At 41.0% G+C, this 23,946-nt stretch overlaps 1 protein-coding gene across 1 annotated transcript in view; it reads right to left on the bottom strand.

Moving 5' to 3' along the window:
• Window positions 1-23,365, bottom strand: part of MFSD4A (major facilitator superfamily domain containing 4A) — a 45,927-nt gene extending 22,562 nt beyond the window's left edge. The window contains exons 1-2 of the mRNA XM_070939784.1: window positions 23,101-23,365; window positions 1,157-1,355 (exon numbers count right to left, since the gene is read on the bottom strand). Of these exons, the coding sequence (XP_070795885.1) occupies window positions 1,157-1,355; window positions 23,101-23,333 (432 nt within the window). The 5' untranslated portion in view covers window positions 23,334-23,365. The remainder of the gene's footprint in view (window positions 1-1,156; window positions 1,356-23,100) is intronic.
• Window positions 23,366-23,946: the final 581 nt, after the last annotated feature.

The raw sequence follows: 23,946 nt of genomic DNA, 5'->3' as shown, positions 1-23,946 counted from the left end.
ATCCAAGTATTAATCTGAGGAGAAGGACGGTATAGGGCACATATCTTCTTGCTTGGACTAAACTAAAGTACCGGTATATATAAGATGGAGGTAAGGCACCCTGTGGATTTTACTCTGCTAATTGTTGCCGACTATAGGGGGCGGTTGGGACGCAGTGGCTCAGTGGCTAAGACGCTGAGCTTGTTAATCGAAAAGGTCGGCAGTTCAGTGGTTCGAATCCCTAGTGCCACGTAATGGGGGTGAACTCCCGTTACTTGTCCCAGCTTCTGCCAACCTAGCATTTTGAAAGCACGTAAAAAATGCAAGTAGAAAAATAGGGACCACCTTTGGTGGGAAAGTAACAGTGTTCCGTGCACCTTTGGCATTTAGTTATGCCGGCCACATGACCACAGTGACGTCTTCAGACAGTGCTTGCTCTTCGGCTTTGAAACGGAGATGAGGACTGCCCCCTAGAGTCGGGAACGACCATCACATATGTGCAAGGGAAACCTTTACCTTTACTTTATAAAGGGCGGTATTCATCTCCATTTCAAGGCCATTGACCCAGTGCTCTCCGAAGACAGTTTTGCAGTCATGTGGTCAGCATGACGTCACAGAGCACTGTTACTTTCCCACCAAAGTGGTAGCTATTTATCTACTTGCATTTGCATGCTTTTATCTCGCAATAGAAACTGAAAGGAAATGAAAATATTATGGTATATTCCAAAATGCAACATAGGGAGTGCAGAAAAGAAAATATACAGGTATTTGGGACACAAGAGAAAGCCAGAGATGCCCAGATGCAGCAGCATTTACCATTTCTAATCACAGATTTTGCTCTAACTGCTCTAATATAGTGTTTAGGAAAATCCTGTCTTTTTGAAAGCACCAAGAAGGTTGAGGCTTCCCTTCCATGTTACACTGATTTTGACTCTGAAGAAAGTAAACCATCCAAGATCAGTACAAAATGATTTTTTTCTTCCTTCTCCCTAGCATAAACATAAAGAAAGGACTCAGTTTACATATCTTCATATTTCCCCATCAGAGGAAAACATTCCTCATCATGGCAAGTGCAAGGGAGCCTTGAACAGTTATCAACCAATGGAGAAGTAGGGGAATACAAGCACACAAACAGGGGTGCAAAATTAGGCCCAGCATCCACCAGTCTCCTTCTCACCTGCAGGAAGACCGCTGAATCCTTCTGATAAATCTTCACCAGCTGCAAATTGGAAAGTGTGTCAATACAACCCATGGCCAGCCCAGCCACAGCCATGACCACCGCAAGGACCACCACATTGTGACAGACAGGGATGATGGCAAAAACCACAGAAATAGCAAGGGATGAAACAAAGAGAGCGAGCAGAGACTGTGCCAATCTGGAAAAGAAAAGGCACAAATTATTTATGTTGCTGTATCATAGGCCAGTTATTTCAAGCACTATTGTAAGGACTGTAATGGTTTTGTTCAGGTGTTCTGATATAGGATATTTGACTGAACATGGTACTAACTTAACTGTTGCAGCTCCTGCCTTCTGGAACCGCACCCTTCAGAGTATGGATGGTGCCCCTTCTCCTGGGGTAGTGAAAAGCCCTCAAAACCTGGCTTTAGTGCCAGGGCTACTGTGTTGTGAGGTCCCTACTGTGATTCTTTGTTATTATGGAGGTTATTTTAGTTATTTTAATCTAGGCTGTCTATGCCGTGGGGCGTTTTTTAAACTGGTTTTTTAAATACTTTTTTGGATTTTTTCAAGATGCCACGAATTTGCCAGAGTTGTTGGTTATAATAAATTTAAATAAATGAATAGAAATATAAATAAAATAATATGGTCACTATAGTAATGAGATGCATTGGATCTTGCCAGTGATTTTTAAGAGAGATTTTTAAAAGAGACTTTCCCAACGCATGATGTATATTGTGCTGGATTATAATTTATTGTCATTCCCAGCCATTTTGCTATGATATTTGCTCAATAGGAGAAAATAGATGGCTATAATGAGGATTGCTACAGTAGATCTGTTTCCACTTCCTGCATTTTTACTATTCAGAGGGGGTATGTTTAACTTCCCCTTCATCGGTAGAATTATGTCTAGCTTTAATTGACTAATGCTTATTATGAATCTGACACAAGCAAGTGCCACGTAATGTAATTGATGTATATGGAAAACAAATCCTTGCCAACAAATTTTAAATGTGGTAAACAATACATCAAATAGGATAGCTTTCATTCTAGTAAGATCATAATAAAATAGGACAATCTACTGATCAGTTACATGGAACCTCTTATAAATAACTGATTCTGAAAGGACTTAAATATATATCCAGCTAGGCTCCAAATTGGAGCTTGGTATTGACTTACATAGGAATGAAAAATACATATAAAAATAGGAGCAGCAAGCAAAAAAACAACTGCTAAGTGCTAGTGAAGTGTCAGCAACAGGCTCAGAGCTATAAAAGCAATACCTCTGGGATACAAAAAGAGCTCGTTGGGGAATAAATATGCAGACACTAACAACTAGGAATGGGCACTGTTCCAAAACTGGAATGCTACACATGAAACTTGTCGAAGGAGAACAGCTATCTTCTACACTCAACTGGCCTAAGAACACAATGAGAAGTTAAACATTAATTGTCAAGTTCTTTAGGAAAACATCAACAGCTATATTGTGGAGGAGCAGGTAAAATTTAAAATAACATTCTCTAATCCAGATTTCTCAACCACAGCAACTTTAAAATGTGTGGACTTCACCTCCCAGGATTCCCCCAACCATCATGTAGGTTAACGTTGACACATCTTATATCACTGCAACAATCTCCCGGGGAAAACGGAGAAATAGTTTGTTTATTATTGTGCCCAGAATTCAACTCTCCATTTCTCTTAATAGTCCACTTTAGAGTTCCAATTGGGAACTTCAGAAGCTCTTTAGGATTGCAAGATTTACTTAATACAGATCAATATTCTCTGGAGGCCTTGGGATCACAAAGAAGCCATCCTGGAGAATAATATGGGCAACATTCATACAAAACCCTTTCCTCTTTATTTAATTATCTGATTTAGTGGTTTCTATGGATTGGATATTCAAATACACTAACTGACCAAATGATCTGAACTCATACAACATACTGACATATCTGTACTAAGTCATCCCCCAACCCCTCTCCCTCAACAGACCTAATCAAGTTGAAAACTAAACATTAGACCACCAAAGAATTAAAAGTAATTATTAGACCAAGCAAGGAGCTTGGGACTGGATTTGCTTTTAACCTACTGAAGTTCATTTCCTAAATTAGGATGGTGGGATTGGCTATAGGAAGATAAAAGGGCATGTGAGATTAAGGGATAAAGAAAGGAAGGAATACAAGGAAAGGGGAGGAACAATCAATCTATTATGATGGTTGTGTTTTTCTTTAGAGAGATAAATTTGTTACTAGTGTATTCAGCACAAAGTGAAAAGATTTAGCAACATATATTATATGGGAAAGAAGTTAACTTCAAGAAACATACAAAACACGCCATGTGGAAAAATATTTTGATAAATAATATCTTGCAGCAGTAACAAATTATTTAGAGGGATTGAAATTCTATTTAAAGCTAATATAATTTTAAAGTAAGGGAAACACCTGGGAGTTTTATTTTTGTTAAAGAAAAATTGGATAATAAACTGCTCAATTTTGCTTCCATATGTGTTGAATTAGAAGCAGATCAACTTCTACAGAAGCTAGTGAAACAGTTATTAAGATCTGTTATGGACAGTTTGATATGGAGGCACCCTGAATTTAATTTTTATTTATTTATTGTATTAATCAAATATACAGTATATAGCTGCCCATCTCACCAAAGGAGATGATTATGTTGGTATTAAGGAGGAAATAGAAACGGTAAAAATTAAGTAAAAAAATTTCTTATATCAATAATTGTTGAAAATTATGCAAACAAAATGACAAAAACAAGGATTAACCCCTAATCAAATTTAAATCATATTACTCAAACAGATATAAGTCCTTCTTAAAAATATACTACATAGTGTATAGGGTATCTAAATTTTACTAACTCAAATTAAGCAAAACCCAATCACTCAGAAACATATAATTGAGAATTCATTATTTTACTGAGATAGGCAAGATTTTATGTTTCATAAATGACAAAATGAATACAAGTAGTCCTTGCTTAATGATGATAAGTACGATTGGCAATTCTGTTGCTAAGCAATGCAGTAATAAAGTAGGCCATCAAATGATCATTCCCTCTTAGGAGAGCAGTTATGGCAGTCCCAGCTGCTGTCATTAGATGAACCCCATGCGGTCACAGAGTCCACAGTCACATGATAACCATTTATGATCTCCTGCCAGCTTCCTCACTGACTTTCCTTTTTGGAAGCTAGCAGTGAAGGTTGCAAATAGCAATCATGTGACTTTGGGACACTGTGACCATTGTAGTTGTTGAACATCTGAATTGCAATTACATTCTGGGGATACTGCAATGGCCACAACTTATCATAAGACCACAGACCCTAATTCAATGCTGTTGTAACTTCAAACCATCACTTAATGAGAGTTCTGTCCTAAGCCAACATCACACAAATACACGAAAGCATGGGTTTGTTCTCTTCACTAAATCAGGCTTGCAAATACATACATTTGCAGGATAGAGACAAGTTGCCTCCAGACATTCAGCAAGCCTGGCTTACAAGTTTTCTAAATCAAATTGGCAGGCAGAACAATAGTCAGGTGGAGTCCAAGGGTCATAGCTTGTAGCAAATTCATTGGCTGGTCCAGGTTCAAAATCTGGATTGCAAGGTTGACAAGTCAAGTCAATGGAGTGAGAATTAATGGACAGTTGTTCATGGAGAGCTTCGTGCTTGCTGCTCCATTTTAACAGAAACAGCCCTGGTGTAGTTTATTTAGTGGGGCTAGACTTCTTCTGTTGAACAATTTCACAGAGCGCCTTTGTTCCAACCTCTTTGCAGTCCGCCAAACACTTGCAGTAACCCCACACCCTCATCTTCAGAGAGGGACTGCAGCTGTGACTGCTGGTTGCTGTTTTGTTCCACCACTTCTGCCTGCTCAGATGGCAGTCCATCTGGTAGCACTGGAGTTGACTGTTCCTCATCTGTCAGCACTTTTGAAGCTGAGTCCGGCACGTGCTACTCATTATTGGTCCCCTCCTCTGACCCCAAATCCGAGCTTACCATGACAATAAGTAATCATTTCACCAGGACTACCTGTAACCTTCAGGTTGTGTGGAAGATGTACCATATATGCTTGCAGAGAAATATAAGGTTTGGCTTATATGTGGATGGACTTATCCACAAGTATATACAGTAATGTTTTTTTTAAAAAACACCTCTATTTCCTCTATGTACTCACATATAAGACCTTACATGGATAAGCCAACCCTTAAATATTTGACCAAAATACCATAAAATACCACAAAAATACACATTTTTCACGATAGCTTGGTTAAAAATTTGAGAGTCAGCTTATGCACAAGACAGCCTTATATGCAAGTATATCTGGTAACTAGCTTTTTGTGAGCTTGGCGGCTATATCAATTAGGTAAATAAGTATGGTAAGTGGACTGTTATAGTAAGATTATTATAGAAACTTCAGTATAATGAAGCATAAAGAAACTTTTGCAATCACAATTTAAAAATAAAACTAATCAAGCTTAGCGTATTATGTGAACACAAGCACTAGATTTCTATCTAAAAAGGTTACATCACGGCAACTGGACCAAAGTTTATTAAAACTGAGATGTTTCATTACTCATCCAAGTAACTTTTTCAGTCAAAATGAAAATTTTGGGTAGGCAGAGAGTCATTGGAATGAACCAACTGTTGCTATATGGACTTCAGGGGGTTTCTCCCCAAAATGAAAAGCAACATATAAGTGAAGACTCAATCATCCAGGCCAAAAGTATCTAAAAAGATTATCAGTAAATCATAGCAAATGGACTGAAGTTTTCTAGATTTCCAATTTACATTGTTAAATATGTTATACAAAGGGGTCATACTCTTCCTGCACTACAGGAGGGCTTTATCCTGGTGGAACAGAGTACATTGAACATTGAAAGTCAGGCTTTCAATGCAGACCATCCCATGTTCATTCCTGGGACCAAAAAAGACCTTTGCTTTAAACCCTAGCATTGCTACTATCTAATATCATCAGAATTTCATTACGTGAAACTGATAGCCAAATTCAGTCTAAGGCAAATTCCTAACTACATAAAAAAATCGGTGGTAAAGAAAAACTTAATCTGTTGGTTAATGCTTTCAACCTTTATCCAAATAAAATGTGCCAATAACTTCAAAGAAGGAACTAGTCAGAATTACAAGCAACTTCCCAGATACGGATGAGCAGCCAAGAGTCACTGCAGATACACAGGGATCTGCATTGCATACCCTAATCATTGCAGAGGGTACAATACAGGGGTGAAATCCAGCAGGTTCTGGAGAACCGGTAGTGGAAATTTTGAGTAGTTTAGAGAACCAGCAAATACCACCTCTGGCTGGCTCCAGAGTGGGGTGGGAATGGAGATTTTGCAGTATCCTTCCCCTGCCACGCCCACCAAGCCATGCCCACAGAACCAGTAGTAAAAAAAATTGAATTTCACCACTGGTATAATATCTCACTGACACTTCCAGTATGACTTTGATTTACACCTAGGAAAGACACAGGACAATGAACATTTTCACACATGCCACAAAATCAACTTCACCTGCCTGTGCTGTAAGGATAAAGCATGTACTAAAATTGAAATATAAATTTGATTTTCTGGTAAAAGAACTTCCCTAACCGACACATAAATAGCACAAATGGTCTTCAAAATGCTTTCAAGCATAGGTCCGGAAATGGTTGCTAAGAATACTGTGGGCTGCAAGAAAAAACCATCAATCAATCCTGGAACAAATAATGACTTGCTACTCCCTTGAGAAGATGATGATATGCAAGCAGGCATGTGATGCAAATCAATGTCAGAAAAAAAAATATTACTGTTTTGTAAGTATGGGAGAAGTGAAAGAAGGGAAACTGATAAGTAGATGGACGGTATCAAAGAATCATAGAACTGCCTTTGTTAGAGCTACAAGTTTGTACTATAAATAGGTTGAGATAGTGAGCATTTGTGCACAGTCACAAAGAATTGTCTTAAATAATTCCTAAGGTGGAATTCCCATAAGAGGAAGGTGGGTAACTCTTCTAAATGTATTTTTTAAATGAATAGAACAATATGATTCATTCTAATTGTAACCTTCGCATTTAAATATATTATCTTTTGGACAACAGATGTGTGGGAGAAACAAGACTATCTCGCTTGCTTGTCAGAAGCATGGAGTTGGCATCTCAGAAACTGAGCCTTGAAACTGACAGGCATTAGGTCTCTCCTAAAAGGATTCTTCCACAGTCAATATCCAGCCATGTTAACAGCACTCATCTATTCTGAAATAATCTTCCAGACAGCTGAACAAAAAATTATACTTTCATAAATAGATTAAAATCTAAACCTTTTTAAAATCCTGCACAAAAGTATGCTTTGAAATTTAGAAAGGAACACAAAGTTATTAAATAACTGAAATAACTCTAAAGCACCCTGGGTGGATTCAACAACTGCTCCATCTTTTATAGACAGTGTAGGATCCAACAATGAGAAAAAATGTGAACTAGTTTTTAATAGTAATAAAAAAAAACCTAAAGTGTGAAATGGGGAAAGGCTGAACCTGGAAGGAGCATTTAAGAGGAAAGAGAGCTAAATATAGATATAAAATGGCAATGACACAAACACTGTATTACGTATTGTGCTAAATCAGTGTTTTTCCAACTTACCAACTTGAAGATGGACTTCTACTCTCAGAATTTCCTAGCCACCTAAGGACACACACACACACACACACCAGGGATACAGAGCTATTGTGATCTGAGGACCACATTTATTATTTAGTGCATTGTATGTATATGTGAATTTATTTTAAAATGTGGGGTACAGATACTGTAAATAATAACCAGAGCAACAGGACCAACATATTTAAAGAGACTTGAGTATTTTCAGGATTTCCTTATCCAGGAATCTCTATTCAGTTGCTGGATTCATATATAGGTAGTCCAAAACTTACAAGAATAAGAATAAGAATAATTTTATTTCTATACTGCCCTTCTCCCGAAGGACTCAGGGCAGTGTACAGCCTATTAAAAGCACAAGACAAACATCAATTAAAATAATTTAAAATTATTAAATAATTTGGCTCAATTTAAAACCCCAGAAATTTAAAACACCCAATTTAAAATTATTATGTTGATAGCCCGGCCTGGCGGAACAACAGGGTCTTAAGTGCACAGCGAAGTGCACAAAGCAATTGAGATCGGAATTTCCATCATTAAGTCATAAAGCAGGAATGCACTGTTTGGTGAGGCAATCACAGGTGCCATTGTTAACCAAATCCAATGGTCATTAAGTGAAGAAACAAGCAAGTCAATGGGAAAGCTGGCAGGAAGTAGTAAGCCCCAGGTGGCTCGCAAGAAGGGAAGTGGCTGCTGCCAGGTGAGAGAGGCATGAGGGGGGCCATAAAAGTGTAAGGGATGCACAACAGAGTTTGGGAGAGGCATGCAGGTGTGTGTGAGGAGGAGGTGAGGTTAGGGCTGAGGAAGGTGTGCGAGGGTCCGAGGAAGTGCAGTGAAGGCCTGTGAGGCTGCCCAAAGGTACAAGCAAGCCATGGTGAGGATTGCAGTGTTATTTGGGGTTGCTCAGGGGCCACAGCAAGGGCCAGGGAGGGGCACACAAGGCTGTGAGTGTCAGGGAAGGCATAAAAGGTTGTGATGGAGGTAAAGTGAGAGTTGGAGAGGGTGCACAGCATGAGTGGCCAGCACAGCATGAGCACAATGAGGCTGAGGGAGACTTACCCCAGCCACTTGCAACTTCTAAGGAAGCTGCGAGGGAAGGTCACACATGGCAATCATGTGATTGAAGGACACTGCAATCACCATAAGTAGGAACTGGTTGTCAACTGCCTGGATTGCAATATTGTGACCATGGGTGTGCTAGGACGGCTGGAACTCCAAGAACCGGTCATAACCACAATTTGTTCAATGCTATAGTAACTTTGAATGGTCTGAATGAATGGTCAAGACTACCTGTATTGTATTTAGCCATGCTTCAATGGCTATAATAAAATGTAGTTTGTTAATTAAGCTGCATGGAAGAGGCAGTCATTCAGCTGACAAACATAAAACACAGCTATATCACCCTAGACTTAGTGTATAGATATTTTTCAATTTTTCAAAGGGAAATTTAAGAAAACTTACAAATGATTAAACTAAATTTCCCCACAAACCTGATTTTCTTTAAGAGTTTATAAAATAGAATAGAGTTGCCCATGGAGAAACAAATGACAAATAAGTAAGCAAGAGATAGCTATAACCAAATAGTTATACCCACACATAGCTAACAAAAGATGGGTTAAATAGAAGGGTGGAGAATACAAGATGTTATAGCAAGGCCTTTGTGTAGAACACCTGAGAATGTGCAATATATTAAGACTGATTGAGTGGTCCTCAGGGTTCTCTGAATTTGGGTAACGAAACTTCTGCAAGAAAACAAGCAAACTAGGTAACATCATCAGTGGTAGCACTTGATATTACCTAGTTTGGGTAATGAAATATCTGCAAGAAAACAACCAAGTTTTGAGAGTACCAGAGACCCTCATTTCAACCCTGAGCTACAAATAATATTCTCCTTTATTGATAAAACAGATTGGTATGCCAGAACACCTGATTACCCTTCCAAAGCGGTTTTTTTTTAACATATAACAAGTAAACTTACTATAACAAAAAGTATTGCAAGAACTGAGTTTGGAGAAACACAGGGAAAAGAGTGAGATTAGCATACTTGTTCTCCCCATCCTTCTATGTTCAATCTGTTCATATAAATAGCCAGATTGGAAAGGTGATGTCCTGAATGAAAATATGAAGCTGAAAGATAATGAAAGCAAAAAAAAAAAAAAAAAGGAATGTGAAAAATCCAGATTCCTGCTCAACATTAAGACAAACTTAATATCAATCAACTTGATTAGTAAACTTTAAATGGGTGGCAAAAAAATAAAGGTGATACATAGTTCTGTTTGCTTAGGCTCAAGAAAAGATAAATTATTGATTAAAGAGGAGATCAATCTCATAGTGACAAGGAAGATCAGAACAATTAAACCAATGGTCTTTCCATTAATAATGTACGACCTATGACAAGAAAGAAGATAGACATCTTCAAATTAGGGATCAGTAGGTAGCGACTGAAAATATCATGGACTGCAACAAAAACCAGTCAGTCACAATAAGAAATTATTTACTTCTCTGTTTAGATGACTAGACAGAATCAAGAAATTACAGCGCATTCTTGGAAGAGCTATGCATTTGTCCATGCATGTGCCAAGAATCAGGTCTTGCTGGAATTGATCAAAAGTACAATATCTGAGTTCCCAGGTAAATATTAAGACATAAATCATGGTTTAAAATCCAATAGTTTTTAAAGTTCATCATTACATGAAGTGAGAAACAAATCATATTGTGGTTTAGAGAAATGTGTGGCCTGTATGTTTCTTCTGATTGTAAATTCTGACCATAAAATTGGCAATAGTCAGCATAATAAAAATTTTTCCCTAATGTCACTCTCAACTTTCAACCTCAGAATTGTTAATAAGGCATTAGCCCATTAACAAAAACCTTTGTTTCCTTGTTTGATAAAAAAAGATGAAAAATGAGCCTATCATATATTTCTTTATAATTTCAACCAAAAGAATTAAGGACTTGTAATAAAAGAAAGCAATGTGTACTGAAATCTATGAATGTGCTTAATCATAAAAGAGTGGCACACTAAATATAATAGAGTGAATTTAAAAGCATTATGCCTTGCTTTTAGGAAAAAAATTGTTCACAAAAACAAAATGGATATACAGTACTGCCAACTCTTGTGATATGTCTCATCATCTTTGATTACTCCACTCCATCTCTAGCACACATTTAGAGACTTATGAATTTAAGATGAGTTTCTTTCATATTCTTTCGAGATTTCATATCCTCCAAGAGAAGTATAAATTCTGAACCCCTGATGGGTCAAAACAAGGATGCCAATAAAAATAATGGAATCTTTTTGGATGATCTAAGCATCACATGTAGTTCAAGACAAAATCTTCATGATAGGAGACTGATACTTTGTAAGCACTGGGGTCTGCAGCTGTTAGTTTAAGGGTGTGTCTTCCAGCAATACATCTCCAGCAAGCGGTAATTGCATTTCTTTTTCCAAATATAGTAATAAGATTTTCCTCTAAACCCAAGACTTTAAGGATGTTCATTTGCAGTAGTTTAATGGACTGATCCTTTTTGAGGCCACCACTTCAGAGAAGATTTTGGCACAAATTGACTTGATTTACAAATTTGCTTGGGAGGAGGAGCTAAAGTCTCAATATTCTTTGCTTGTACCAAAAAAGGAGAATATTTGTAGCTCAGGATTGAATTGTGAGCTCCTTGGTGCTCTCTGAGCTTGGTTGTTTTTTTGCAGACATTTCATTACTCAGACTAGGTAACGTGATCAGTGCTAGTAAGGATTGGGGTTTGCTCTTAATTTATATTCTAGCGCAATGATGGCTAACCTTTTCTGGACCGAGTGCCCAAAGCGTGCCCCAAAATGCAATGTACGTGCAGCCCTGCCCCCATGCATGCACATGCACCCACCCTGTGTGTGCCCTGCTCCCCGCGCATGCCTCTGCATGTGCTTACCGCCCCGCACAAGCCCCACACCCCACGCATATGCGGCAGAGACCCATGACCAGCTGGCTGGCAGGAGGCGTGCGCGCATGCATGGCAGAACTAAACTGGGGTGATGGCTTGCATGGCCACAGAGAGGGTGCTGCATGCCACCTGTGGCACGCGTGCCATAGGTTCACCATCACGGTTCTAGTGGCTTCTTCTGTCAGTGGGACTTAAGTTGGAGGTTGTTTTGTTGGGCTGTTTACTGTTAATTGGTTTGCCAGTTTCTTGATTGGAGTATTGTTTATTACTTGATTGCTGGTCTGATAGTAATCTTGGTGTTAATCTATGCTCATCTGGATGTTGCTGGTGGGAAGGTGTTTTGGTCTTTTTGTTCCCTTTTTATCTCTTTTGCACAGTATGTAGATGTTATTTATGTCTATGTCTATTGATGGTCGATTTGCTAGAAAGCCAGGCTTCCAGGAATTATCTCATATTTTTGGACTTGGCTTGGTCTAGGATGGTCACAGTTTCCCAGTTGAAACTATGATTAAGTCTGTCCATAGGTTGTGAAATTAAAGAGTTTTTATCAGGTCTTCTGACTGCTAATTGGTGTTCATGGATGCTTTCTTTTAGTCTTCAGTGTGTTTGTGCTAAGTATTGACTGTTGCAGCTTTTACACTGTATGTGCTAGATGACTCCTGTGGAAACCTATGGGATCATTACTTTCAGGAGCCATAATGGAGGTCATAATGTGATATCTAGACTCAATAGCAGCCCTACAAATATGTAAATGGCATCATCACCATAATAAAAAGGACGAATTAGTGAACACCTACAAAACCATTAACATCATCTTCAAAGGAATCCAATTCACCAGAGAAAAAAACAACTCACTATCCTTCCTGGATATCCTGATCAACAGAGACTACGATGGCAAACTAGAAACACAAGTGTATCAAAAAAACCACCCACACCAATCAAATGCTCCACTATCAAAGTAATAGTACAACCTCCTACAAGAAAAGCTGTAAGAACTCTATTTAGATGAGTACAAACACACTTCAGAAACTCTGAACAGCAGAAAAAGGAAACACATTATCTATACAACATCTTCCAACAAAATGGATATCAGTGCAACTTCATCAAAAAGTGCCTGACCATTCAACCAATACGGCACAACCAATTCAAGTCTTAAAAAAGATAACACTGTCAACATCAAAAACATCCAAGAAAAAACCAACAGACTATTACAACCTCATGGAATCAAACCAACTAAAGCCCTCCAAAACTTTCTAAGCAAACCAAAAGACCCAGCAGCCCCAGAAGGAAAAACAGGTGCCATCTACAAAATACAATGTAAAGACATCAACAGTCACTATGAACTGAACTGAATGTACATACAATTGAAGAGCTGTACACTTGGCACATGAAAAATTTGGACACTGTGTCTGCTATAAAGACATTCATCACATATCTCAAAGGTGTATCTTCAGGTCATCTGACTGGCATCAGTGAGATAAATAAATCAATGAATAAAAAAATGTTTAAGATAAATTTGTGCCATTTTCATTTGCCCTGTTCCACATTCCCTTCTTATCTTACCAACCTTTTCTTGGCCCTTGTGAAGGTAGCCCATTGAAACGTAGAAGCCTGCTTCAAAGGCCCATGAAAGCCCCTTCTAGTTTTACAATATCCAAGACCAAAACACAGAAACCAATTATGTGATAGAAGTGGAGCATTCTCATTCATTCAAATGAAAGTTGGAGAGTCAGCTGTTAGGGATATTATATATCAACAAAGGGGTTGGACTAGGAGATCCATGTTTATGTCCTATCAAATAGCAGAAGGAAGTCCAGGCAATTAATCCATCCCAACTCAATACTGTCCACATGGATAGGGAATGGAATGTGTGTTATACTTCATTAGGTTTAACGATTTTTAATTAACAATTTTACTAAAAAAATAAAATTTCTCAAGCCTAAAAAGAGCTAAACATCTTGCCTCTTCCAGGGATACCATAACACAGCTTTGAAATGATCAATCAATCAATCAATCAATAAGCAAGCAAGCAGCCTCCCTCACTGCAAAAAGATTGCTAAACAAATTACCTGTCATGCTGCAGTAAAAGGTTTGGACCCAAAGGTCCCATTCACATGTCTTGGCTGACCCAAGGGATCATCTGTTGAATCATCTGCTAAATCACCTCCCCTCATTATACCAGCAGCACATGAGTCAGATTACCCTGGCAGCCATTTTCTAGATCCTAACTATTGGAGGCTGCTATTTGCTTTTTCATTATTTCCTGTTGGAGATGACCAGGCTGACCCTGAGGGCAGGGGTCAAATACATCATGTATAGATGGCATGAAATAAACTTGTAGCACTTTTGAACTCTATCCCGGCTCCTGGTTTCTTGTACCTGACAATTGCTGTTTCTTTGAATGCAGATTAAACAGTGGGTAGATTTGGGGGCTTACTATTCTTCCTCTTGTTGGGTCTGTCTGATTAGAGCAGACTGGTTAGAGAAGTGTAGATGACTCTAAAAAAGCAGTCACAATGGGGTGCTAGAAGAAACCTCTTTAAAGGGCCTCTCTAGGAATTTACCTCAATCATATAGAGACAGGTTATTCACAAGTAGTCCTTAGAATGGATCAGGGGTGAAATGCTCCTGGTTATGACCGGCTCAGGCGAGTAGGTAGTGATGGCGGCGGGCAGTTCGGAGAATCAGTAGCAAAAATCCCTGCCCCCACCCCCCATGCCCAGGTGAGCCGCGCGATCATCAGAGCCTTTTTCCCCTTTTAAATGGCTCTGACCAGCCAAGCTCTGACAATCCCAGCTGAGTTGCCTGCTAATCAGGCAACTCAGCTTGGATCACCAGAGCCATGTAAAAGAAAAAAAAGTCCCCCCCCCAAAGCCTCCAGCTTGCTTACCTTAGCTGCTGGTCACAACGCAATCCATTGCATCAGCAAGCAACTGAATCTCCCTGCCTGCAATCAAGCTCATCGGTGAGCAGCTCTATCTACAACTTTAAGACTTGTGGACTTCAACTCCCAGCAAAGGTGGCTGAGGAATTCTGGGAGCTGAAGTCCACAAGTCTTAAAGTTGCCAAGGTTGGAGACCCCTGATCTATTGGGTAAGTTTTTTCCCCCTTTGGGAGCTTTTAAAAAAAAATAGTTAATTGGGGGGGGGTTGTTCTTTTTTTAGACCTAGCCATTTAAAGTTTAGGAAGTTTTAAATTTAGCTGCTTTTATATAAAAATCAAAATAAATTAAAATAAAATAATATTTGTGCAGCTTTCTGAGATTTACTGTGTTTCTGTAGTGTTTCACTCTAACTACACAAACACACAAAATCTCACAAAGCTGTACGTGGAATTTTGTGTGTGTAAAGTGTGAAAGTTGGTTTTTGGGGCTTTTTGTGGCTGTGTGAGGTTTCTGCTTGTTGCAGGGGCCATTTTGGGACTAACACAGCTGCTTTTACATTGTGGGTGAACCAGTTGTGTTGTTGTGTTGTGTTGTGTGTATGTAAAGTGTGAAAGTTGTTTTTTGGGGCTTTTTGTGGCTGTGTGAAGTTCCTGCTTGTTACGGGGCCATTTTGGGTCTAGTACAGCTGCTTTTACATTGTGGGTGAGCCAGTTGTGTTGTGTTGTGTTTTGTAGGTTAAAAAAGGGCAAAGAAGTGACATTGACTTGGCCACGCCCACCCAGTCACCTTACCACCAAGCCACGCCCACTAATTAAACCACGCCCACAGAACTGGTAGCAAAAAAAATTAGATTTCACCCCTGGAATGGATCCATGAGCAAAGTTATCTTAGCTTCCAAATAAGCTCGATTTATCTAGGGATAAAAATAATTTCTCCTTTGAATTAACAATCGGGGTCATTTAAGTGAATACTTCTAATTCCATTACACAGTAACCCATCATCTCTGTAGTTTGAATTAAAAATGTTGTCACAGAGTCAACAGATAATGACAAATCATATATTGGACAACTATGCTCCCATGTCAATGGATCTTAGTTTTAGGACTTGGTTGGAAAATTAATTTTTAGATGTAAAAATGCCATTTAAGTCAATATCATCAGTTCAAATAACACTCTGGAAGATAGCATCAGTTAGAGAAACATGTGTTTTCCAAACACTGCACAGAGACAAGCCATCATTTTTTATATTGTCTTGAAAGGTAACTGCTGAGATCCGGATGATGGAGCATTAAGGATTTCATGGGAGTGGTGGGAGAACTAAAAGGCATTCAAAAGTATTTTGTTCTCTGGGTCAATTAGTTCTCCACAACTGTGTTAAGTACAACCATCAATATTTCTGTTTCCAAAAGTACTTGATTATCTGATGACAAGAATAGAATTCTTCAATAGTAGTTTATTAACATCTATAGAAGAGATATGTCATTCAGGGTTGAATTGAGGAGTCCTTGGTACAAGCAAACAACTAAGCTCAGAGAGCACCAAGGACTCCACAGTTATTAACAGCTGTCTACCTGGCACTTAGGAAGTTGCCTTCTATCTCAGTTTTTCCCCAGTAAAGTTAGAATTGCAGCATATTTCATAATCAGAAAACATATTGTACATTGTAGGATGAAAACAGATTTAAAAGACTAGCTAATGTTCTTGCAAGTTCAATTGAGGTTTTAGAAACTTGCACATCAAAGCTATGATTTACTAGTTGCACTGTATACAAGTTAATGGCATACAGTCTAATTACAGTCTAATTGTTCTTAGACTACATCTAATGGAATGCTGGGAATTACACTTAGTCAGCAAAAATGGACATACTTAGGACTGTTGGGAAAAATACAATATTGATTAACAATGATTAGCCTACAGAATCTTTAAGAAATTTTGCCAATGAATTTTCCTTTAATGATAAAAATACATGACTAAACAGTTTCTTTCATGCTTAAATAGGCTCTGTTAGTATAGATAATACAAGCAATATACATAACTCTCTGGAAAGAATAGGGCCATTTTACTATTCTAAATACCATAATCATTTGCTTTTAATTTCATTTTTCCTTTAAAGGTTTATTGGGCAGAATCAAATTATGGGGATGTTTTAGAAGAACAATGCTGGTCAATAATAGAGCAAGTTTCTGACATAGAAGACACTGTCCAATATTGCCAAGACAGATGGTTAGAAATCAAGATGTAATCCCGCATTTTTCTCAAAATGGTCCAAACCATTTCACACACAATTTCTCTTTCATTAATACGTGACAGCTACTCTGTGATCTCGTCCACATAAATCATACAATTATAAAAAATTCTGTTCTAAAGATTTTATGGAACTATTTTGCATCACAATATAAAGTTGAAGTCAAATAATTGTATAGGATGATGTATGTTCAGGCATATCAATAGTTAAAAGCTCAAGCAGGACTGTTCCCTAATTATGAGGTTGAAAAGAATAATTAATGTGACTTATTTTATTTAGAGTTGTTGTAATGAAACAATATCATTGTATACAAAACTATTGTTACATGAATATTTGGTGTGCTTGCCTTGATTCAAGAAATTCTAAAACACGCATTGATCATGAGCCTATTAAATATTATGCAAACATCCCATGAATTAAAAGAATTCGTTTTTAAAGACTGTTTAATAGAAAACCTTGATCAAAATATAGTCAATACCTTTAAAACACCAAGATTTAAAACATGTAGTGATAGGGGGTGCGAATAGAAGAGTCTGGACACCGTAGTCCGTTTCAGCACTTAATTTCCAGCCGCGATCAGGAGCAAGAGAAGGGCAGGTTGCTGGAGCTCTCTTTTTAAAGAGCCCCAGCAGTCTTGCCGACCACTGACAGCAGTTCATTTTTCCCGCCACTAGATTAGCCAATCAGCAGCAGGCATGCAAATGGGTGCTCCATACGTATGTACATAACACCCCTCCCCTCCTGTTAGAGCACAATCAATCATATTTGTAATCAGGCAACGTAGTCATGCAGGTAGGCAGGGCGCTTCAGGGCGCAACCTGCATGGTTCACTTGTTACAGCGGTGGCAGCCTGTGCAGTCAGGCCTGTTGCTGCTCCTGAGTCCTTGGAAGGAACCTTCTGGAACACTCTCATGGGCATGGAAGACTCCGTCCCGGCCTCTCCTTCTTCAGTTCCTGGATCTCGTCACTGGACTCCTGGTTCCTCAGGTAAGTGTTTGCGGTCCTCCCTCGGGTTTGAGTCTAGGGTCTCTGGGTTGTTTGGAGGTAGGGAGAGTTTTTTATTGTACGGGTTTCCGCTTGCTGTTTTGTATGCTCCTTGGGGCGGAGGCTCACTTAGTGGCCTCCCGGGATTCTGGTCTTTATTTATTTATTTTTTTAATTTATTTTTGGGTCTTGTTGGATGCTGGATTTTTCAGGTTGCCTTAACCAGGTCTCCCCTAGTCTATTTCAGAGTTGGTCAATATGCCTCCTCCATACTCTGCCATCCTCAAGTTCCACCTGGTATGACCTTGGCCCCGTTATGGCTACTACCCTTACTTGTACCCAAGTGGGGTAGCCCATGTAATTATGGGCAAACACCAAATCCCCTTCTTCAAACTCCCTGAGTTGTTGGGTTGAGTTCAGGGGTACCTCCAGGTGGTAATGGGGGTCCAACTGTGACCTTAGTTTCTGGCCAATTAATAGTTCGGCTGGACTTTTATTAGTGGTTGCATTGGGGGTGATATGTTGGGCTAAGAGAAATTTGTCAATCTTTTCCTGCCAGTTACCGGGGCCATTTTGGTGAGTGTTTCTTTGGTCAGTCTCACCATTCATACTGCCTGACCATTACTAGCTGGATTAAATGGGGCAACTAGTTCATGTCTAATTCCTTGCTCTGCTAGGAATGACTCAATTGTTTTTGCAGTTAACTGTGGCCCGTTGTCAGAGACAAGGACGTCCGGTAACCCATGGGTTGCAAACAATTTTCTTAATGTCCTTATAGTTGCTTCTGTGGTCAGATTGGGCATTATCACTACCTCTAACCATTTTGAACACGCATCAATGACAATTAGAAACACTTGTCCCCCCATTGGCCCAGCAAAGTCAGTATGTATCCGTGACCATGGACTCTTAGGGATTTCCAATTCTTGATGGGTGCCCGGGGTGGAGCTGTCTGGGTTTCCTGGCATGGCGTGCATGTCGCTACCCATTCTGCAATGTCTGTCCAAGTTTGGCCACCAAATATAGCTCCGGGCCAGCGACTTCATTCGTACAATCCCCGGGTGACCCACGTGTAATGTTTCCAGGACTTATTTTCAACAAGTCTTTAATGGCTGCAAATGTGTGGGCTTCCTTTGTTCCCCAGGTCCACGAGGCCGTCTTCCCTAGTAGTCTGTGTAATGGCTCAGTAATGGTGGCTTTCTGTTTTAAGAAAATACTATAAAAATTTAGCAGCCCAAGAAATGCCTGGAGTTCAGTTTTGTTCTTTGTGGTTGCCTTGATTTTACTATCCGTGGGATGGATCCCTGAGGACCCAGTTTGTGGGGGCAATAAGCTGACTTTGTATAAAAATATACAAAAGAATGAAGGCTATTGCTTAACACATTGTAAGCCACCCTGAGTCTCCGGAGAAGGGCGGCATATAAATCAAATTTAAAAAAAAACAAACAAAAAAACTATCAATTAAATATCCCAGGAATTTGACTTTCTTCACCCCAATTTGGCCATCTGATTTAATTGGGGTGACTATTGGGGTCTCCCACGTGGTGTGGTCGATTGGCTCCAGAATCCCCTGAGCAATTTGCTTATCTAATTGCTCATCTACCTTGGGCCAAAGAGCAAATGGAACCCTGTGGTGTTTTAGCCTGATTGGGGTAACACTAGGGTCTAGGTTAAAAGATATAGGTTTTCCTGTATACTTGCCTAGGCTCCCATCAAAAGATGTCCCCAAACTTTGCCAGCAGTTGATCTAGTTCACTCCCACTGATTTTGTTGATTCCGGTGACCCCTACTCCTAGGGGTTTGAACCACTCCAGGCCCAGTAGAATTGGTCTGTCATTGTCGATGACGGTTAGGGACAGATGTCCACTGAAGTCATTGAACTTGACTTGCACTGATGCTCCTTCTAGCACGGGGATGTTATTTCCCTGGAAATCATTTAAAGTGATGTTTTGCAATTTGAGTTGTTTTTTCTTCATTGTCGGGATGAGGCTCTTCAGTGTCTGCCATGACACAATGGTGAAGAAGGACCTCATGTCTAATTCCATGCTGCAAGGGGTCTCCCTATAGAGGATGGTGACATGGTATTTATTAGCATCACATGCGTCTGAGTGGCCCACAGTTGTTTGATTTATTCCTCTTGCTTCTGGGTACGGTTCTTCTTGTGTCTTTGGGGCCAGGTCTCGCATGTCCTTGCCTCCCTAGACCAGCCTGGGGTCTGGGTTGGTATGGTATAGGCTGGGTGGCCCTGCAGACCTCAGCTATGTGGTCCTTTTGCTGGCCCCAGCAGCATATGGCATTTTTGAACTGGCAAGCTGATCTAGCATGGAAACCAATGCACCCCGGGCAACGGGATTGTTTAAAATCATTGTCTCTTTGGCTTACTCTTCTTTCTGGGCATATTCGGTTCACTGCCTCTTCCTCCTCTCAGTTTTCAGTTTTGTTCTCAGGGACCTTAATGGCCCAATGAGACTCTTGTTGGGTGCAATGTACTCCACTGGTCTTTCGGATGTCAGCGGCGGAATTATCAGATGCTTCTGCGGTTCTGGCTTCCTCGACCACATCTTTGAAGGTGGCTCCCCTCCGAATCAGCAGCTTCTTCTGTAGGGTCAGGTCCCTCATCCCCAACATGAGTCTATCTTTCATCATCTCCTCCAGATAGACAAATTCACACTTGGTTGCAATTTCTCACAATTTGGCCACAAAATTGCTGATGGTCTCACCCTCTCTTTGCTGCCGGTGGTAAAATTCATTTTGGCTCACCATTGGTGCTGCTGTTGGGGCATAATGGTCCTTTAGGATATTCTGCAGTGTGGACCAGGTCATTGATTCGATATCTGCTGGGGATGCAAGGGTCTGAGCTATCTTGTAAATTTTTGGGCAGCAGTAGGTGATAAAGAGGGCTCTTTTTCTGTTGTCTGGGAGGTCTTGGTAGTTGTTGGCTTCCAGGAACATTCGGAATCATCCCATATAGGTGTGCCATTCCTCCATCTGTGGGTTGTAGATAGCTGGTGCAGCAGAAGTTTGGCTGGTCATCATTTTTTTTGTTTGCTGGACAAGATTGTTCCTTCCTAGTAGATGGCCGTGGATGCCATGAGGTGAAGGTCAATGCCCTTTGACCCCTTTCGTGTCCTCTTCAGAATTCCATCTTCGTCGCCAGTGTTAGATATGGGGTGCAAATAGATGAGGTGGGACATCGTAGTCCGTTTCAGCACTTTATTTCCAGCTGCGATCAGGAGCAAGCGAAGGGCAGTCTTGCCGGCCACTGACAGTGGTTTATTTTTCCCGCCGCTAGATTAGTCAATCAGCGGCGGGCACGCAAATGGGTGATCCATATGTCCGTACGTAACATGTAGACTTTTAAAACTTTTTTCCAGATTAAACATCAATTGACAGGTATTAATTATAACTTAAAATGGGAACCTCAAACAAATTAATATAGCAGCAATTATGCAACACAAATTGGGAGTAAAATGGGGAATTACTGTTCATGTTTTCTGCTTTACAGGGATCATTGCCTTATTAATTGTTCATTGATGATTTAAAAAGAATAACATCATCTTGTCCTGGAACTCTGCATGAAAATGGAATATTTAACTGTTTTACCGTACATCAACTTAAATGCTTATTGGCCACTAGATGTTAACTGCCAACTTTTCAGAGAAGATGACAGCTTGAATTTGGACACTGAGGTTATTAAAACAAGTCCTTTACAACAAACCTCTTAAATTACAAAGAGAAATTCTCAGCATGATTTCTGCAGCCTGAGGTTTCTATGTCAATGTCCATCAGGCATGCTGTGTTCTGCTGGTTCCCCACTGTAAATCCTTCTGGGATCCTGCCACATGCTCCATTTCCCCAAAGTCTGCAACCACCTCTATGCAGGCAAAAGAGTTCACATAACCACAATGATGTCATGTGAACAGACCCAAGGTTTGCTAATGTAGGGCCTGGAAAGTGATCCTATAGCATGATTGATTTCTGTGGGATTTCTCAACTGACAGGTACATGGTCAATACAATAAGGATCATTTTCTATGGGCCGTGTTCATATTTGATCTTTGACTTTGATTTTATTTGGATAAGCCCTCTGAAACTTATTGGAGGATATGTTTTAAATAATTCACGAATAGAAAGAAGCACATTGATTTTGGAACCAGACATGGGCCTAATTTGCAAAAAATCAAATTCAGCTAGCAAAAGCAATAAAATGTGGAAAAGTGTGTGTTGCATTCACAATTGCCTGTATAAGAAGCATATCTAAGTGGGATATTGGTTAACTGCTTTTAAGATAACTGACTCTAAATTTCCCTTGTGACTGCATCTCTATCATTGTTTAATCTCATTTCATTGTAATCTATCATTTAAACAAGCGGTTATGTATGTAGCTACTAACGGCTTGATTTTGGTGTGAAGGGCTGCTCTTAAAGACACAGGGACCAAGTTCTCTTTGAATAGGTGTTGCCCACTACCATGCTAGGTGTCCTACACAATCTGACTCATCCACCCACACATCCACCCACCAGAAATGTCCTCTGGATTGTACCATCCATTAAATCCAGTCTCTGCAGCAACGCATAGGTAATGTTCATAAAGTTAAGCCATAGTTTGTGTGTGATCCACCCTGGCCTGCACATCAAAACATATTTCCACAAAACAAAGCATTGTATGGCTGGCTTCTCCCCCCCCACCCCACTTATCACAGTCCAAGCCAGAGAGTCTGGCTTCTACCCATCCTGCTTATGTATTTAGGAACCAGGAATAAAATTGTACCGAGTCATTTTTAAAGGAAAACAAAATCCCTTCAGTATTTCTGCTTGCTGGAGTCAATTCAACACACATGTACCCAGAATTATGCCCAAACTTGTGGCTGGGACTTATGAGAAACTGGGCATGGATTTCAACAGGCACAGATGCTTCAAACTTTGCCTAAGGTCCTTAATTTAGACGGTCAGGAACTGCAGCATCAGATCTGTTCCAGCCTTGTAGCACCGGAAAACAGGCGCAGGCAGAGAAACAGGCGCTGATTTCTAGGGCACAGCTTGGCACGCATCCCACCCAACAAGCGATGGTCGACCTCACCTTCCTGGATACTGGAAAGGTGCCTAAGTGGCAAAAGAGGAAGGGTCTCCCCTCCATCTCTCCCGGCCCGGCCAACAGCATCTTCACTCCCAAAGGAAAAGGAGGCGGCAGGCGATGCCGATGGCGAGAGCCCGAGACAGCGAGCAAGAGCGGGAATCGCTGACTTACGTTCTCTTGAACACGCCGCCCAAGCAGCTCCCGATCAGCAGGCAGAACTGCTGCGAGAAGAAGACCCAGGTGATCTGCGACAGCGAGCTCTGGGTCTGGCAGCGCAGGTCGAGCAGGGTGGGCCCCAGAAAGGCGATGCACAGGCCGAAGCTGAAGAAGACGCTCCAGTAGGTCAGCGTGGGCTGAAGGTTCCTCTTGAAGAGATTCGTCACCCGCGCATCCCACCGCCACATCCTCGGCTTGCGCTCCTGTCTCCGGCCGCCTTCCTTCCCAGAGCAAGTCCCTGCTGGGACGGGCGGAGCGGCTCCAAACAGGCGAGTGGCGCCCCCTAGGCACCCGCGCTCCGGATCCGCACCAACCTAGCCGGAACCGCGCTCAGGGCAGCAGCGAGCCGGAACCTCGGGAAAACCTCCTCCCTTCAGCCGAGCCAGCGCAGTCGGCTTTACGGCAGTGGGATCCTGCTCGAAAACACCTGCAACCGGATACCCCTCCCCGCCCGCCACGCCTCGCCTCGCCTCTCCGCCCAGCCACGTCCCGATTCTCCCTTCTCACGATCGCGCGTCCTCCGCCTCAGCTGCCCCAGTCCCGGATCCGGCGGTTGCCGATCCCCAAGCGGCTAAGTCGGCTTCTCCCCGTCTCTCCGCCGCAAGAGGAGGATGCGTATCGCGCAAAGCGAGCGGACACAGCAGTGCTGGATTGGCACTGGCTCCGCCCCTTCATCCTAGAGGGCCGCGCATAAGCAACCGGCCGAGTCGCCTCCCTTGGCCGGCTCCCCAGGGCACCGGCTGAGATGCCTCAGAGGCGCCGAGCGGACCGGCGGTTCCGACCCGCGCTCGCCCTTGCGCC

Source organism: Pituophis catenifer, unplaced genomic scaffold (assembly GCF_029215685.1).
Source record: "Pituophis catenifer annectens isolate HBS135680 unplaced genomic scaffold, rPitCat1.0.hap2 SCAF_3, whole genome shotgun sequence".
Classification (NCBI taxonomy): domain Eukaryota; kingdom Metazoa; phylum Chordata; class Lepidosauria; order Squamata; family Colubridae; genus Pituophis; species Pituophis catenifer.
This window is presented reverse-complemented; position numbering and strand designations above follow the sequence as displayed.